Source organism: Solenopsis invicta, chromosome 6 (genome assembly GCF_016802725.1).
Source record: "Solenopsis invicta isolate M01_SB chromosome 6, UNIL_Sinv_3.0, whole genome shotgun sequence".
NCBI classification, from domain to species: domain Eukaryota; kingdom Metazoa; phylum Arthropoda; class Insecta; order Hymenoptera; family Formicidae; genus Solenopsis; species Solenopsis invicta.
Genome location: NC_052669.1, coordinates 22,870,701 through 22,888,477, shown reverse-complemented (window position 1 = coordinate 22,888,477; position 17,777 = coordinate 22,870,701). Strand labels below are relative to the sequence as shown.

The 17,777-nt window shown below is 31.7% G+C and overlaps 1 protein-coding gene across 2 annotated transcripts; it reads left to right on the top strand.

Moving 5' to 3' along the window:
- The first annotated feature begins 580 nt into the window (after window positions 1–580).
- On the top strand, window positions 581–14,873 carry LOC105202515 (protein masquerade). Of its 2 annotated transcripts, none has more exons than XM_026135857.2 (12): window positions 581–823; window positions 947–1,572; window positions 8,460–8,770; window positions 9,081–9,114; window positions 9,529–10,052; window positions 10,611–10,793; window positions 10,964–11,084; window positions 11,154–11,330; window positions 11,484–11,748; window positions 11,854–12,131; window positions 12,235–12,389; window positions 12,735–14,873. In XM_026135857.2, the coding sequence occupies exons 2-12, from the start codon at window positions 1,470–1,472 to the stop codon at window positions 12,900–12,902; spliced, it is 2,319 nt and encodes a 772-aa protein (XP_025991642.1). In that variant the 5' UTR covers window positions 581–823; window positions 947–1,469; the 3' UTR covers window positions 12,903–14,873. The 2 variants fall into 2 exon arrangements, with proteins under 2 accessions (XP_025991642.1, XP_025991641.1); XM_026135856.2 differs by having other exon boundaries at window positions 581–869.
- The last annotated feature ends 2,904 nt before the right edge of the window (window positions 14,874–17,777 follow it).

The window sequence follows — 17,777 nt, the reverse complement described above, 5'->3', positions numbered from 1 at the left end:
TGGGGGAGACTGGTACTATGCCGCGTACAGATACACGGCGCATCCAAGAGAGATACCTAGATGATTGGTTATCGGAGAAGAAACGAAGAATGCATGCCGAGGAGAGCAGGGACGGATTATCTGATTAGATATCTATGTTAAACTGCTTCTCGATACAAACTTGAGCTGAATGATTTCCTACAAAAACCAAACAAGTTCAAAAAGTTAAATTTTTACAAGACAAAAACTTTTTATTTTGAAACTGTTTATTGATCATTTTTCTCCAAACAAAAACAAAATTTTAGGTTTTGATTAATATTTTGAGAACTCATTAAAAAAAGATTTCAAATTATTTTACGTTAAAATTTTTTTATAACATTAATAATGATAAAGATGAAGAAATAAATATTATTTAGAGTACAAAGTAATAGTTTTTCCACTTTTATTTACAAAATTTTACAAATTGCTCTTAACAAAAGTATCCTTTATATTTCTCTTTACATAAATTTGATAATTTTTCTCTTTCCAGATATATAATAAATATAAGAACAAAATTTCAGGTTTTAATTAATATTTTTTAAGGATTCATTTTTAAAAACGTAAGAAAAACTTTTGAATTTGCTTGGTTCTTGCAGAAATTTTATATTACCAATTTATATTTATCATTTTTTGTTTGATTCTTGCTAGAACATAAGTTATTCACGATGTGACGCTACTGATAGAAAATGATTTGACATCATATAATCGAGATTTTTTTAAAAATAATCTTATTTGATTTTTATAGGAAACTTAACTATTTATCATGAAGATGGAAAATTAAAGAGGACATCTTTTTTCAAACGAGGTATCAATGTTACATTTAAAATGGCATCCCTAAATATCAATCACAAGTAATTCAGAATTTTGTAAATTGTAAATAGTGATAACTAATTGATTAACTAATTAGATATTATCTTTTTTTTTGTAGGCGCTATTGTTCTGTAAGTGAATCCAAATTGATTTCATCGATCAAGCGATGCATCGTAGGAGCGAAGAGAGCAACAGAAGTCACAACTAGCACCGCCCCTGCCATCAACCCTGTCCCCTCCGGATAACGTTCACAAAGCCGGTCGACCATCAGTCCCGTCTTGTTTTCTCCTTTCTTTTTCTTCCTCCTCGTTTCTCTCACCTTCCTGAGTCGCCACCGTACGCAGGTGGGGATTCGCACACCCTGACCCACAAGTAGACCCTGATCTCTACACAGTCAGTGCTCGTTGAACAAGCCGAGGCGATGTGGGTCCGCACGCCGCAACATTGTGAACGTCGTTGAACTCTCTCGGTGGTGAGGAGAGGCAGTTTGTCGCGCACGTGATCGGGATCGCGCGGACGAGACAGTGCGCCAATCTTGGAGACAAGATTTCCTTTCTTCTTTCTCTTCCTCTCTCCTTTACTTTCTTCACTGTTTCTCCCGCTCGAAGAAACAAACGGAGACGGCCAGAGAGAGGTTGAAGATGATATTGAGAGCCGCCCCTGGGGGCATCGTCCTTCTGCTCGCGTTCGTCGGATCGGTTGGCGGGCAGGATGACGATTCCTTAGCTAGTACCTTCTTGTCAGGTAAGAATCACGATTGATTGAGACGTTACGTAGGAGGCAGGAATACTGTGTCATTCTCAATTCAAAGTTTGTAGAGGAAAAAATTTATCAGACAACAATATTCATGATTTAACTCGGACCTATATTTCCTATCAATCCGTATCGTTGAAGTATTTATCGTGATATGAGTTGCTACCAAATCTCTGTACATATTAGATATTTTACTGGAGAGATTTTGATAAAGCCAATACTCAAAAATACTGTAACTTATAAATAATAATAATTAGAAGGATAGTAATGTGAATTGATGATGAGATCGTAGCTTCTTAAAACTCCCATCGGGAAAGTTTTATTACGTACAGATTTATGGTCTCTCACAGTTTATTATCATAAACTGTGAATGATTGTGTAAAGGATGGGAGTAAAAATAATGTTTGGTTTATAAAATTTTAAAGCGATCGTTACATTCAATAAAATGCATCATGTCAGTCAAGAAACGTATGATAATTATACGAATGTTTTATTGGCCACTCATATGCGTCGGTAAATATTTCTTCATTGTTACACTTGTAAAGTTGTCACTTTTACAGTATTCTTATAAAACATTTATGACAGTAGCATTTCTATTATCATAAATTTATAATATAAGATTTTTAACGAAAAATTATGGTTTTTAATCTCGATACAGACCAGTATATATCATATTCTAAATATATTAGAATTAATGTAATTAAACTTATAATTAATATTTATTATATAATTTATAATTGTAATTATTATACTCTCTTATAATAATTATATTTATTAGATAATTAATATTTACTAATGTAACTTTATATGTTGCTAAACATATGAAGATTCCCGAAACGGTTTATATATGTGCTCGATTGTCACTATTTAACATACAATATGTGTAATATACAAATGTATATAAGTAATATCATGCAGCATTAGAAGCTAATTGAGATGAGATGTGTGTTTAGGTCAGAGCTTTGCTTTACAGTTTTGTTAGGCTGTACCGATTTGGTCTCTTCCCCCGGCTTGCTGCGAGCGGCGTGTAATTTTTGTACATGCAATGCACGTAATATACGGCCGACAAAAAGTTACCCGATAGTAGTGGTAGCGTGTGGTGGCTTCGAGAAATAGAAATTCGCGTGCGCCGACGACGTATGCGGCGCACGCTTTTATAGGTAGAATCTGGAAGGATGCGACTGTTCCACTTTTAGGAGTCGCGTAGCGCTATGCGGATGACGGTCGATTTGCTGGCGGTAACAAGGCCGCCGCCAAGCTTAAAAACTAGGAAGCGATGCACTCGTCTTCGTTCTACGCTCCAATGCTGACATTACTTTTTACTCGGTTTGTTTATTATTCGCGGAGCCGGACCTCCGGTCAGCCTGATTTTTCGCTACCGTTATTACAATAAGCAAAATTAGTCGGTGCCTTCTCCGCTTAGAAGGTAGTACATTGTAATGTTTTCTAGGGTATCGCATCGACAATCTTGATTTTTATCGCAATTTTTAATGTACAATGTATTGTTTTGAATTTATCAAAAATATTGAGTAACTTCGTATTCTCTTTAGCGTAGGACTAAGGAGGTTCTCCAGTTTAATAAAAGAGACTTGTCTTTTTATTTATATATATTTTTTAACGAATGAGTTTTTGTCATTGCCATTTTCAAAATAAAACATAATTAAAAAAGAAGTAGATTTAAGCAGTAGAAATGATAATTTGTTATTTAAAAATATTTTCTTTATAATATTGATAAATATTAATGTGGAAAAAATAGAAAAATAATTGTTTATAATGATTTAAATGTTGCAACAAGCATGGTAACATTTTTTCACTAATATGACATCATTTTTAAAGAGAATTGTACAATTCATAAACATTTCATATTCTCAGACGAAAAAATGCAGTAAAAATTCTTTTTTTATTCCAAAATGCTTTTTAAACTTTATTCTTTTTTTAATAGTTTTTCAAAATTCTTAAATTTTATTTATAATTAAATCACTAAAATTTTATTTTCTATAAAACTCAATATTTTTGAAAATTATTTAAGGACTTACAACTATGTCTTGAACTTGAAAAGTAGTCAAAATATGATGAGAAATTGTAAGAAAACTATTGGGCTAATTGATTTCATTTTTTTTTATTTTAAAGGTGCACTCTTAAGGAGCATAAAACGTATAAATAAACTAAAAACTAATTAAAGACATGGCGGCTGCGTCCACTGCCGTAGAACGTGTTTTTTTATTGGTGGGCATCCCTGATTAAAAAGACCGATAGAAAACGATAGAAAGTGTCAGAAACCTGATTCAAAACAATAGAATTCTATCGTTTTGAATCAGGTTTCTGACGCTTTTTATCGTTTTCTATCGGTTTTTTTTTATCAGGGATGATAACTGTCTCACCGTTCATCCGATTAACTTTAGTTTTGGTATACATATTCTAAATTAGATTCACTATTGTGCTACGAGAGCTTTTTTGATTAAATTTAACTATTTTCAAATACCAATAAAAAATAGATCATTTTTTGGTAAAAATTACGACTGTTCTTTAAAAATTGTGACCATTCCCGTAATGTTTTTTTTCTTAAATTCTTCTCGTCACACGAGAACTATGATTCCAAAAAATGATAAAAAATAAAAAAAAATTTTGTTTCAGATAAGTATTACGAACTGAATTATGCCCACCGTTTGACCCGATAAAAAAAACACGTTCTACGCCATTGCACGCAGCCGCCATGTTTTTAATTATTTTTTAGTTTATTTATACGTTTTATGCTCTTTACGAGTTCACCTTTAAATTTAAAAAAAAAAAAAAAAAAAAGGGAGAGAGAAATCAATTAGCCCAATAGTTTTCTTACAATTTCTCATCACATTTTGATTACTTTTCAAGCTCGAGAAACAGTTGTGAGTCCTTAAAGAAAACTATATAATCAAAAAATTGGAAAATTCAGGAATGCTTACAATTTTTAATCATGTTCGTATATTATATAAAAAGATTGGAGATTTATCTTAAAAGTCACTAAGTTTTATCTGAATTATTTAGTTTTTATCTCAATTATTTATTAGCTTTACCTAAATTAACCAAATTCTGTTCTCCAGGAATCAATTATGGAATCACAAAATTGTGATCATATTTAACGCCAAAAATACGGGACGTAAAACTCATTAGCACAAGCTTGATTCAGCTTGAGAGACCGGATCATCATCATGCGATTTGCCAGTTCCTTAAAGTAACGGAGAGTCAGTTCGGATTTCCTGTTTGACATGGCGAGCAGAGGATGTATCAAAATTGCACAAACCTCTCATTAAGATTCTCATTAAGATGCGCGCGCATAATTAAACTTGTGTGTATATTGTGTGATGTGCAAAACACAACGTAATTTTGTGGAACTTTGACAGAATCTCGACTTAACTTAGAGTATAAAATGCTTCCAAATTCTTTTAAAAACTGGTAAAGTTTTATATTTTACTTGCAATTTATTACATTTTTAATACGGTTGTTGCACAAAAAATTGCTTTTATATTTTTAAATAATCATAAATTATAAATTTTTATATCAATTTTTATATACTTTTTTAATTTTTTTAGTAATATTTTTTCTCAGAGAAATCTACAATATTTGTCGTGCGATTAATATGATAAACTTATAAATTGCACAATAAGAAAAATTTTGTGTTAAAACCAGTCTTTGTCAAAATCTTTGATAAAATACTCAAGTGTAAATTTAATGTGATTATTTGAATATTTTGTGTTAAATTAATACAACAATTTAAGTGAAACGTTTCAGACATTTGAAATTTGTAAAATCTAATACAAAATTTTTTACCATGTAGAATAGATGTTCATTAGTGTCTTATTGATATATTAAATATCTTTTTAAATTTTAGTTGAAAGGATCTGCATTTACGTTCGCTTATAAGGATCCAGTATCAAGTATGGCTCCATATAATCACTGATCACTGAGTTCGAAATCGAATCGTGGCGTTAGACGAAACACGTGCGACGTCGAAGACAGCTATATACGCGGCTCGAGTCGAGCCACTCATTAACTACCGTTATGTTTGTTTGGTCCGTTATGCCTGCCAAAGTGAAACCAGCCGGGGGAGTCGAGTGCGAATTTCTTGGCGGAACCGCGTGGTATATTGAGTATGACGAATCGCGGTACTCACTTAACTTTCATCCATAATCGACGCCGAAAATTGTAACGCGCGGTGGTGCGAAGTACTCTTGTGATTTAGTCAGACTCATTCTTGCGAGCGAATCATTGATACTTATACGGTTCAATATTAAAAATTTAGATAAATTGAACGAAATTGTCTTGCAGGAAAACTTTTCTTAGAAATTTCCATATAATTTTAGCAGAGTTTTTATATAAATTTCAAAATTTTTTACAATTTCTATGTTCTATATATTTTTATATCTTACAAATATTATATCTAATTTTATAACTTATAGGAAAATTTCTCACATTTTTTATACGGATTGAAATTTTTTACTTTTTTTTAGAAACATTGAGAAAGGCTACATTTTTTTAAGAATTATTTGTTTATTATTGATATATGTGAATTTTGAAATACTCTAAGATTCTAAGATTTTTATTCTGTTTCATTTTTTTGATTCTAGAATTTCCGAATAAAATTTAAAAATTGAAGAAGTTGGGACAGTTGAAGTATTTAAAAAAAATTTTTATAAAACAATATAAAAAAATCTTAAAAATTTAAAATATGCGAATTTTTTTTTTACTAAAAGTAATAACTAATTTAACGGACAATTGGATCTATATGTTAAAGAATAAGAAAGATTAATTGTCGATTTAAAGAAACGTAATTTATAAAGAAAAAAGAAAATATTTTTTAATTTAAGAATGTGGGAAGTTTTAAATAATTATATAAGATCAATTTATATTTCTATAAACAATTGAACTTTAGAAAGAAGATTTAATAATTTTACACACTTAAAAAAGAAATCTCTCTAATACTTGTGAGTTATGGAAATAACAGTTATATTAATTTTTATACATTTTTTAAGATCAAGCACATTTGTAACATTTATGATTGTTCTTATTCACAGAAGTGGTTCTTTAATCAAGTCAAGAAAACCACAGTATTTTTTTTTTTTAATAGTTAAATGTATATAGTTTTACATAATATTGGTCTTATGAAATGTAATCTGACGTAAACGAATCTCTTCGATTTCCCAATGGCTTCGATAACGACTTAGCTTCTCGGTCATTAGCTCGCTTTTCACGTCAGTCAGGATCAAGTTCAAGTCATCCTTGACCACTTTTGTAAAGGTTGTCTCTCGCCGGTGAGATTACTTATGCAGGAATGCCTGGCGTTCGTTGACGGTGCCCCTACTGCGCCTGTAAACGATATACAGTTACAATTAACGACGACGCAGCGGCAGCGGTGACGGTTGTAGTTTCGTAAGAGGTAGTTTCCTCTAATCTTGTTGCCACGAGTTATGTGAGGTAACACCATCAGCGGTGTATGCCCGTCTCGTCTCAGCATATTTTGAATTAACTGAATTTCCCTTCTTTTTTTCTTTCTTTGAGGTCGGAGACCCAAGTCTCGAGTCTAACCGACTCAGAATTTGGGACCGTTACATTTCCGATCGCCATCGCTTGCGTCTTCGTGATTTTTGCAATAAACTTCTCCATAATGCTTCAACTTATCTCTTCTTTTTTTACTGTAGCTGCAACTATGAAATTTACATGATTGTACGTGAAACAAATAATTTTGTGTTAATAGCAGTCATATGTAATAATTTTTTGTTTGATAACAATTAACTTTGGAATTATTTTCATATATTTTTCTTACATTAACATTACTCTGGGTAAAAATTCACCTAATTAAGAATTTTTTAACACTTTTTCTACTTTATAGATTGCAAGATATTAGAATAATTAAACTAATATTATTTTAATAAACAAAAATGTTATTAAACGTTGTTTTAAGTTATTCAAATTTTAATAATAAAGCTTTACTAAACTTGCCTTAACATTTGGATGAAGAGTGGTTTCACAGTAGCATTCCAGGTTTCTTTAAACAAATTAAGTACGTCGTCGTGCTGTTATTTTAAATGCTATTTGTTTTATTAATACTAATTACTGAATTAATACGATTGTTTTCAATTAGATTGATGTTAATACATTATTTTTTGTCTGTATATTAATATATCCCTTACGAAAAAGACGCACAGGCTGGAAATTGTAATCTTATACTACAATAACTACAGAAAAATACTACAATAACCACACACAAATATTACAATAACGTGTAAATATTACAATAAACTTGTGTCATGATTATTATAATATTTTCCTGTGATCCATTCGCAGTGCGAAAAAATTACACAAGTTTATTGTAATATTTACACGTTATTGTAATATTTGTGTGTGGTTATTGTAGTATTTTTTTGTAATTATTGTAGTATAAAATTACAATTTCCAGCTCGTGCGTCTTTTTCGTAAGGGATGGGCGGAATATATTAATATGGATAAGAAATCTGAAATGACTTATATAGTGCAAGTTTCTTGTTTGAATTATACTAGATAAATCTGAAGAAATGTTACAAGATATTTAGAAAAGTTATAAAATTTGAAATTAATATATTTTTGATTCTGAAATCAATAGTTCTAAGATTCTGTATAAATTTAATTCTTTCTTTTTTTTTCAGAACTTTTTGTATTTTAAATCTATATTTTCTATCTTCAATACCAACAAGGTTTTTTTGAATTAATTCACTTATAAGCAAGAATATAATTTTTTGCTTATTCATGAAACAATGATTGTTAATTAGAATATATTAGTTTTAATTTGATATTAACGTTTTTTTAAATCTAAATTTAAATTATATTTTTTATTACAAAAATATAATAAGGATGATTTATGTACACAGGTTTCTTAAACTCTTTAACGAGCACGGCAAAGATCGCCGATTGTCCGGGAGTATGCGTGCACGCGCTAGCGACGTTAATGTGCGACGACGTTCTCGAAGATGTGCAGTGTCCCGCGGCGAGTATGCGGTGCTGTTTGCAGGACCCGATAAATGGTACCGGCTCGTCCGAGAACACGATCGATGATGAGGAGCCAACCTCGACCGTGTCTACGACGATCGTCAAGACCACAACGATTTCTACAACACCCGCGACTACTACAACCACAATGCTCAGCACGTCGACTTCCTTCACTTCGGCAAAAACTACACCGGTACGTTCAGCAGATTTGGTATTAGAAAATAAGCTGTGCTGAAAACTGCTCTAGAAAGTTATTGCTAGAAAGCAAGATATATATATATATATATATATCGTTGATAGATCTGCGATGAGTCGAGAAGAGGATTATTTTGAATTATGATCCAGATCGTGATTAGAAAAATGTTTCGTACAAAAACAAGGATAATCAACTTTTTGCTCTCTTGCTCAAGTCAGAACTGTAAAGTCTTCATGACGATATATTTTCTTTGTATTTTATTATTATATTAACATCATTTAAATTATATGTTTCTTTGGCTTTGCAGGAAAGCTACAACGAGACGAGCGACAAGTCATCAAGTATGTAAACGTTTGTATAAAATATCTCTTTGTTGTCTACTTGTATCTTTTGATCACGTGTATTATCAATTTTAAATATGAGTATTGATATTCTTGTAGTTTGTAGTTTAAGTCTTCTTTTCTTTGTCTTCTTTCTTCTTGCTGAAGAAAATTACAAATTTGTTAATCGAAATATGCAAGAGTTAAAATTTATTTGTCATGAAGTTTATACTCAGTAATTAAATGTAATTAAAAGAAATTTACCCTTATGATATATAACTTCTTATAATTGACATATACTAATTATCGTTATAATTACAATGAATATTCTGGTATTTTTAATACTAGGATTGTTAGAGAGTCAGTACAATAGAAACATATATCTCGTGTATGCCTAAATATTAACCGAGTTGAAGCAACAACAATCTTTTTCAGTGAAAGCTTGCTCGGGTATTTGTATGGCCGAGAGAATCGCCGATTATTGCGACGCTGTGCTGGTGATAGACACCCTTTGCAAGCCGGGCTACAAGTGCTGCGTCTCCAGAGACGCCTTCGGGGACTCTCCGCCGCCTGAGCTCCTGGTGATCGACCGACTGAATTCTTCCCGTTATGATGAGAAGAATAGCGGCGGTGCTTCTAGCAAAGTTTCGTCTTCGTCTTCGTCGACGACGACGCGACCGAATACGTCATTATCAACAAATGTCTTCGCGACCACTGCAATTCCAACGACAATGACAATGACGCCAACATCAACAGCGATAACGGCTGTTACCAGACAGCCATCAACGGTGGCGACGACGACCAGGCCGAAGCCAGTGCCGTTTAAGCCATGTAAAGGAAAGTGCACAAGTGGACTGCTTGCCCTCTTGTGCGAGAACATTGACGGAGACGCGGACTGTCCCCCTGACGATTCCGTATTGACTGTTTGTTGCATCAATGAACCGCTGCCGCAAAAAGTGGTAATGAGATTTAATGTTTAATCACACTTTAACGAAAAATATGTTATTGTTTATAACGCGTTGATTTGTTTCGGAAAGATTATCTCGAAGTTATTTAAAGAAATTATTAAACCTAAAATTAGGTAAAAAAATTGTATGTCTCATAATATTTTTTTAAGAATTTTTCCTATTTTAAATTTATAACAGTTTCTAAAAAAATTAAACAGTTTTAAAGTTTGTAATTTTTTTATTATAAAATAAATTATAAAATAAATTTTATTATAAAATTTATTATAAAATAAATTTTAATTATAAAATTATGAAATGAAAAATCATAGAAACTTAAAATATTTTAGAATAATTCATGTAAAGAATTCTACAAAACTATAAACTTTTTCAGTATTTCTGAAATATGTTCTAATTCATATAAAAATCTGAGCAATTTACTAAAAAAAATTGTAAAATTATATAAAAATTATGAAAAATTGTATAAAAATTCTTATTCGGAAAGCAGTACTATAATTTAGTGATATTACTTCAAAATTGCCGCAACAGTGTGAGATGTATTGCTTTGTGTAGGAAACAACTACGACGATTCGGCCCTCCACGAAAGCTCCTCAACCGAAGTTACCACCGTGTCCTGGTTTTTGCCTCTTAACTCTTATGGCAGCTTTCTGCGAGCGACCGAATGTGATTATAGCTAAAACATCGACCTGTCAATCAGGCTCCATCTGTTGCGATAATACAAAGAGTCCGCCGCAGGTAACTCATGACTCTATTCAAGATTTGTTGGTCAATTTCTAAGAATAATAAAGATAATTACGCGTAAAGATATTATATACAAATGATATACAAATAGTATTGTTACATACAAACAATAAAATGTTTAGTCATCCATAATTTCTTTTAATAATCTTTTTACGACGTTCCAGACGCCAAGACCAAGGCCGAGACCTACTCCGCGACCGCTGACAACAGTATCATTACCACCGGACCCACGTCCGGACTGTCCCGGTTCCTGCATCGTATCTTATTTGTCATTCACCTGTTTCAGTAAGTAGCGGTCATGCAAGGAATGCGCCTCACGCAGATGGTGTCTCATGTTTATTCATATGTTCGCAGGAAATGCCGAGTTAACGAGCTTGTTCAAGTGTAAGAAACAGGGACATCAGTGCTGTGCACCAAAATCTTTGATAAGAGAATTTCATGGTGGAAATTCTACAGAGCCAGTTCTGACTAACAGAAATGATACATTACATGTTACTTCACGACCTTACACTACTCCGTTCACCCCATTATGTAAGTGTTAGGAATTGCGAAAATTATCAAAATAGATTGATTTAAGCTCAAATTAAAGTTCTGAGCGAATTCAAATTAAAATTAAAATTAAAATCTATTAAATCGATTTATAAATTAAGATTTGTGTATGCTAAAGAATTATTATTTTCACAGATGAGACAACGATGGTTACCACCACCACCACCACTACCAGGAGTCCGGTGTACAGTAAGTACGTTTGTGGTGTAAAGGGAACTTCACGCGGCCCAATTCAAGCACGAAGTTCCGAGAGAGTCGCACGTGTGGTAGGTGGTGAGGAGGCAGACGCCAACGAATGGTGTTGGCAGGTCGCCTTAATAAACTCTCTCAATCAGTACCTGTGCGGAGGTGCGCTGATAGGGACGCAGTGGGTACTTACTGCGGCGCATTGTGTCACGAAGTGAGTATATGTTGCCATCTGTCGCGTGCAGAACACTTACGTTTTAGTCCAAGCGCGGTGCGAATTCAAAAATTGAGAAAAGTACAAAAAGATACTCGTTTCCAGTATCGTGAGGTCCGGCGACACGATTTACGTGAGAGTGGGCGATCACGATCTCACTCGTAAATATGGAAGCCCCGCCGCTCAAACCTTGCGCGTCGCGACAACGTACATTCACCACAATCATAACAGTCAGACACTCGATAATGACATCGCTATGCTGAAGCTTCACGGTCAGGCAGAACTAAAGGAAGGAGTGTGCCTGGTGTGCTTGCCGGCACGGGGTGTCAGTCACACAGCTGGCAAGAGGTGTACAGTTACTGGTTATGGATACATGGGAGAAGGTAAATCATATCTTTATATCTTTATACCGTACATTCTTTTCTTCAAAGAGTGAATACCGTGTATTTTATTGCTTGTGTAATAACATACGATATTATTTTATAGCCGGTCCTATACCTCTTCGAGTACGCGAAGCGGAGATACCGATTGTCAGCGATGCCGAATGCATAAGAAAAGTAAATGCTGTGACTGAGAAGATCTTCATTCTACCAGCCAGCAGTTTCTGCGCCGGCGGCGAACAAGGAAATGACGCGTGTCAGGTAAACTCGCTCTTTTATGATGTCCAGGAAAATATTGGCTACTCTTGTTGAAAAGATTCTCATAATATTTTATAATCTATTTTAAAAAATTTTTTATATTTTGAATTTATGCAAATTTTAGAGAAAATAAAATTAAACATGACATTCTATAGAAATATTGTAAAAAATTCTGAAATTTAAATAGAAATTCTAAAAATTATGTATGAAGAATTCTTAGGTAATTTTCTTTAGGAATGTTTAATAATGTCAAAACATATATATAATTGTTTAATATTTGGTTTAAATCTTTCTCCAAAAATGTTTTATTTAACGAAAAACTAACGAATTACGTTCGTCAATGTTTAGGGTGATGGTGGAGGTCCTCTGGTATGTCAAGACGATGGCTTCTACGAATTAGCTGGACTGGTGTCTTGGGGATTTGGTTGCGGTCGCCAAAATGTGCCGGGTGTATATGTAAAAGTTTCTTCGTATATCGGCTGGATAAATCAGATCATATCAGTGAATAATCTCTAGCTTATCTCTTACGACGATTGAATACGTCTATTCTACATACATTTATTTATTGACGGGACGTTGTAGTACCTTTACGCGCTTGATGATATATAGTGCACTCTATGCCACATATGCGTTAGGAATAAGAAGCAAGAAAACATAGACACATACAGAGATAAGCTCGGAATTGGCTACGTATACGTATTAATAACATTACACATATACACTTGTTAACATAAGGTATCTTTTATTTTTTAAAAACTCTAATAAAGTTTTTAAAATTTTATTTTTAAAAACTATTATAGTTTTTAAAAAATAAAATAAATAAGTGGGCCTTATTTAATTCACATACCATATATGTTTTATATACATATTTCAACTGCGAAAGAGAAATTGGGTAATTTTCTCTTCTACGAAATAATAATATGTGTATAAAAACGCGTTAATATGAAATTATATTTTGTTTTGTATTTATTTATTTATTATTTTATTTATTATATTTTTTTATATTTAATATCTCTCATGACTTTCTCGCAGAAAATAAATAATTTAATAATTTGGTAAAAAATAAGGATAAGGAGGATATTTTATCTGTTTTTTTCTATTAGTTTTCACTTAACAATGTATTTGGTATGCTGGGTTTATCTTTTTATGTCTATGCAAAAAAGCAATCGTGTCAAAGACATGAAACCGGTGCCAAAATAATTTTTTGTAAAATTTATTTAAATAATTATTGACGACATAGATGCACGCATTAATTACATATACTTTTTTAATAGGTAATAATTTTATTCTTCTTCAAAATTACAAATTATCTTGTCGCGTTTTACAATTTTTAAAAATATACGAAGTTAATTTGAGAGATTCTGACACATTTTTCTTTTTCCACACTTTTATAAAATATGTCGCCAAGTGCGTGTATACTGTTTTTAGATGACAAAGATGTTTTTATATGACAATTTTTAAATAGGTGAGTTGATAATTGTTGATTAATTAATGGATGTGTGTATTATTTATTTAAGAATGTTAAGGATGTCTTGGCTATACAATACTTGTTAAAAGTTACCTAAATTTAAAAGCTGCGTCTCTCTCTTCTCAGGTTTATTTATTTTGTTTTTAATCAATAATAAATTTTGATGAATACTTAAATGTTGGTTTTGAAATCAGCTGTAATGAACAAAATGCATATTTGGTATACAATGGCAGCGTAAATGACCACATTTTGCTACAGTTTTAGACAAATAACTTAACCAAGTAAGTGGATTCAAATGAACTTTTGCATGAATATTTATTAGAGTTGTATCAGTAAAAAGTTCAATTCGTAATGTTACTTCATCAAATTTGCAAATAACTATTACAAACGTAATTTTACATAAGAATCAAGAGCAAACAAAAAATTAAATAACCTTTAAACTAATAAAAGAATTGTTTTTACACATACAAATGTAAGAACAATCAGAAATTTTTATATTTTGGATAATTTCGGCTCTAATACGCAGATTAGAGCCAACTTTATGTTCTTTATTATTTCCCCAAACAGATAATGTTAATTTTTATCTTTATTTTATCACCATAAAAATTCTTCGAAAAGCATATTTTATTATAAGTAGGACAATATTATAAGTAATAAGTTACGTGTGCAAAAGTATTAGTATTTAATTTTATTTACTCGTAAAATTGGCTTTATGTTTCTCGTTTCAAATTTTCATATTCTATCCCTATCTTGGGATGTCTTAAATATGATTTTCCTGTGCTTTGTATATTATTGCGTCGCTCGTAAGTTATCTGCTATATATGTATTTAAGATCTTTGTTATCGAATCCAGTCGCTAGTAGATTGTCCATTTCGATATCAAACTTAGTAATTAAGTGTATTAAATATGTACACTTTGTAAGCCGTCGCAGGCGAAAATTTCTATTGTCTAGTAAATTCTGTCCTTATATGAGGAAATTCATAATAAAGATTAAAATGATTGTATAGAGATATAGTGTACTTTAAAACAAAGTTCTCAGTCATTTAATTACCTTATGAACAATCATTAAATTCATTTATATATTAATTGATAAATTAGATTAAATAATTTATATACTTCATACTGTGTAACATCATAAGTCATATTTAATATATAAATCTAAATAATTATAATTTAAATATAAATATTAAATTACGTAAAATTCTCCAAATTATTTGTACGTTTTTGTAATCCAAAATTAAAACAAAATAAATTAAATTGTTAGTGCTATAATTATTAGGGTAAAATTGCCGAAATTGTACTACTTTTGACGTAAAGGCTTATAACTAAGGAATTATGAAGAATATTTTAAATTTTCTTACATCATAATGAAGTACAACATTTCTCCTTTCATATTTATTTTTTTTTAATTTTATGTATTGTCATAAATTTTTAAATGACGATTTTTAGGAAGCCTTTAAATAGTGCGATTTAGGCAACTGGTCTCCTAAGTAAAATCGCTTTGATCAATTTAAGATAAGAGAGTTCATTTAAGAGGAAGAATGTTCGTAAAAGAAAAAGGTAATAACGTTAAAGACATAAACTAACTGATTGACACGACGAACATCATATGATGTATAGAAGTGTATACAAACTCAAGAGATGGCGTTGTGTGTATGATTTATCATCAATCTGTTCTAACATTAATAATAACGTTTTATATTTCATATTTTAGTTAATTATATAATTAGATGAGAGCAATCTTGGTTCTGTACCGTTACACTTTTATATAATATAAATATATACCAATAACGATGTTTGAGATATTTATTTTATATAAAAGATGTGGCTTTTTTTATATTAATAATATTTATTATCAAATTTGAAAGTAATATAAATTTATTATTTTTAAATTAATTTTTTACACACATCATAAAGAAAATTGGTAGATTTTTTGATAAGACTGGTCCCAAATTTAAAAAGTAACTAATTGAATAGAAATTTAGTGCGCGAAAATAGAGATATTCATGGATCTTTTTTCCCTTTTTTTCACATGAGAGTTAAAAAATTCTGACTACACCTCTTTACTGGGTGGCATTTCACGACGTTTAAGTCGGAGAAGAAGTTTTAGGCGCGCGACGCGATAAAGGAAAAGTTCGACATTCATGACAGAATTTTAAAGTTTACGCCCGCGAGAATATGAATGTTTAATGGCTGCGCCGTGTCGACCAGAAGGAAACGAGCGGTACACCGGCAAGTGCAATTTGATTTTTTTCACGCGGCACTGATATCTAACGGTTGCTCGGTAATGCAATTTACATAACACGAAAAAGGAAATGTTCATCGATAATCCTTTCTGCTTTTATTTGCGTCCCTGGAAGCATTTCAATTATAATATCCGAGATCTGTTTGTATTTTGTGATGGCATTTCTTCATTAGAAGGGACATTTTAGTGTGCGCGTCAAGTTGGCTCCTGTTTACATCATAAGTGCAAGTTCTATGCATATAGGTTGTAGTAATAGGTAATTTTAAAAATAACATTAATTTAAAAAATAACACTTTGAAAATGTCAATTGCCAATTTTTCGATATCTCAAGTTTCGAAAAAACTCGATTTTTTCTTTTTCTACAGTTCTTAAAAAATTCTATAGGTGTTAATAGATTTTAGAAATAGTTTCTTTAATCATTTTTAAATAATGTTTAAACCTGTGCACTGGTACTTTATCTCAGAGGAAAAGCATCACGTTACAATAAGTTTTAACCGACCTTTTGGCATTTTTCGACAATTCTTAGTTCCAACAATAGTTTCAACGTCTTCGATAAGTTTTGTTGAGTGTTTTGGCCTTTAACTATTTTTAAATAAAATTTGAGCCCGTAACACCTCATAAATATTACGTTATTGAGTTTTTTAAACAATTTAAAAAAATATATATGTTAAATACACACACACACACACACACACACACACATACACATATGTTAAATATATATAAATATATGTGTAGGTGTGTGTGTGTGTGTGTGTGTACACACGTACACACACACACACACACACACACACACACACACACATACACATATATATTTATATACATAATATTTTTATTTTTAATGTTATATAATTTTCACGTCTTCTTTTCATCGCATAACAAGAAATTAAGGAAAAGGACATTTTTTAATTATGGGAGGATCTTTTAAATCAAAGTTTTCGTTCGGAATCTCGAAACTGATAACGAGATGACACGATCTTTGTATATCTCTACATGTTATGTCCGAAACGTAGCTTTACAATGAAATATTATATAATAGCATAATAGCGGTCATAACTTCCATTAAAACAACTTCGGTTGTTAAATTGCAAGTCTCTCTCTCTCTCTCTCTCTCTCTCTCTCTCTCTCTCTCTCTCAAGCGTGCGCGCGAATCGAGCACTGGTCAAGTCGGATCCCACGCGATTCGACTACGCAAAGCACGTATTTCGCGGCATCCATCGAGTCGTTAGAATTCAACCTCAGGCGTATTGTGTCCGATCGTTGAAAATAATTAAGCTCTCTCCGCGCGAGCTGAAGCCCACGGGACAAAACGGCGCCTGAGGGAAAGGAAGGGGAAAATAAAAATCGCTGGACTTTGGCATATGGATGACGACGTGACGAGATACGTTTCATGTCCGGAAAATTAATCGAACAGTGACGTAACTTTTTTAAAGCATTAGCCGTCGGTCGAAAAAAAGAATTTATCGTGTTATCCGTACTACCAATTACTCAATTCAATAATGTAACATCAAAAGCTTGCATAAATCTTCCCTCATTCTTTTTTTATAAATGATTTAACTACATTTCATCGTTTTGTTATTCTTTATAATATTAATGTGTTTCATCTTTCATTCTTCCTATTTGTTCTTTTTCCTAAAATAATTTATTAACTATTAACTTAACACAATTCATTGGC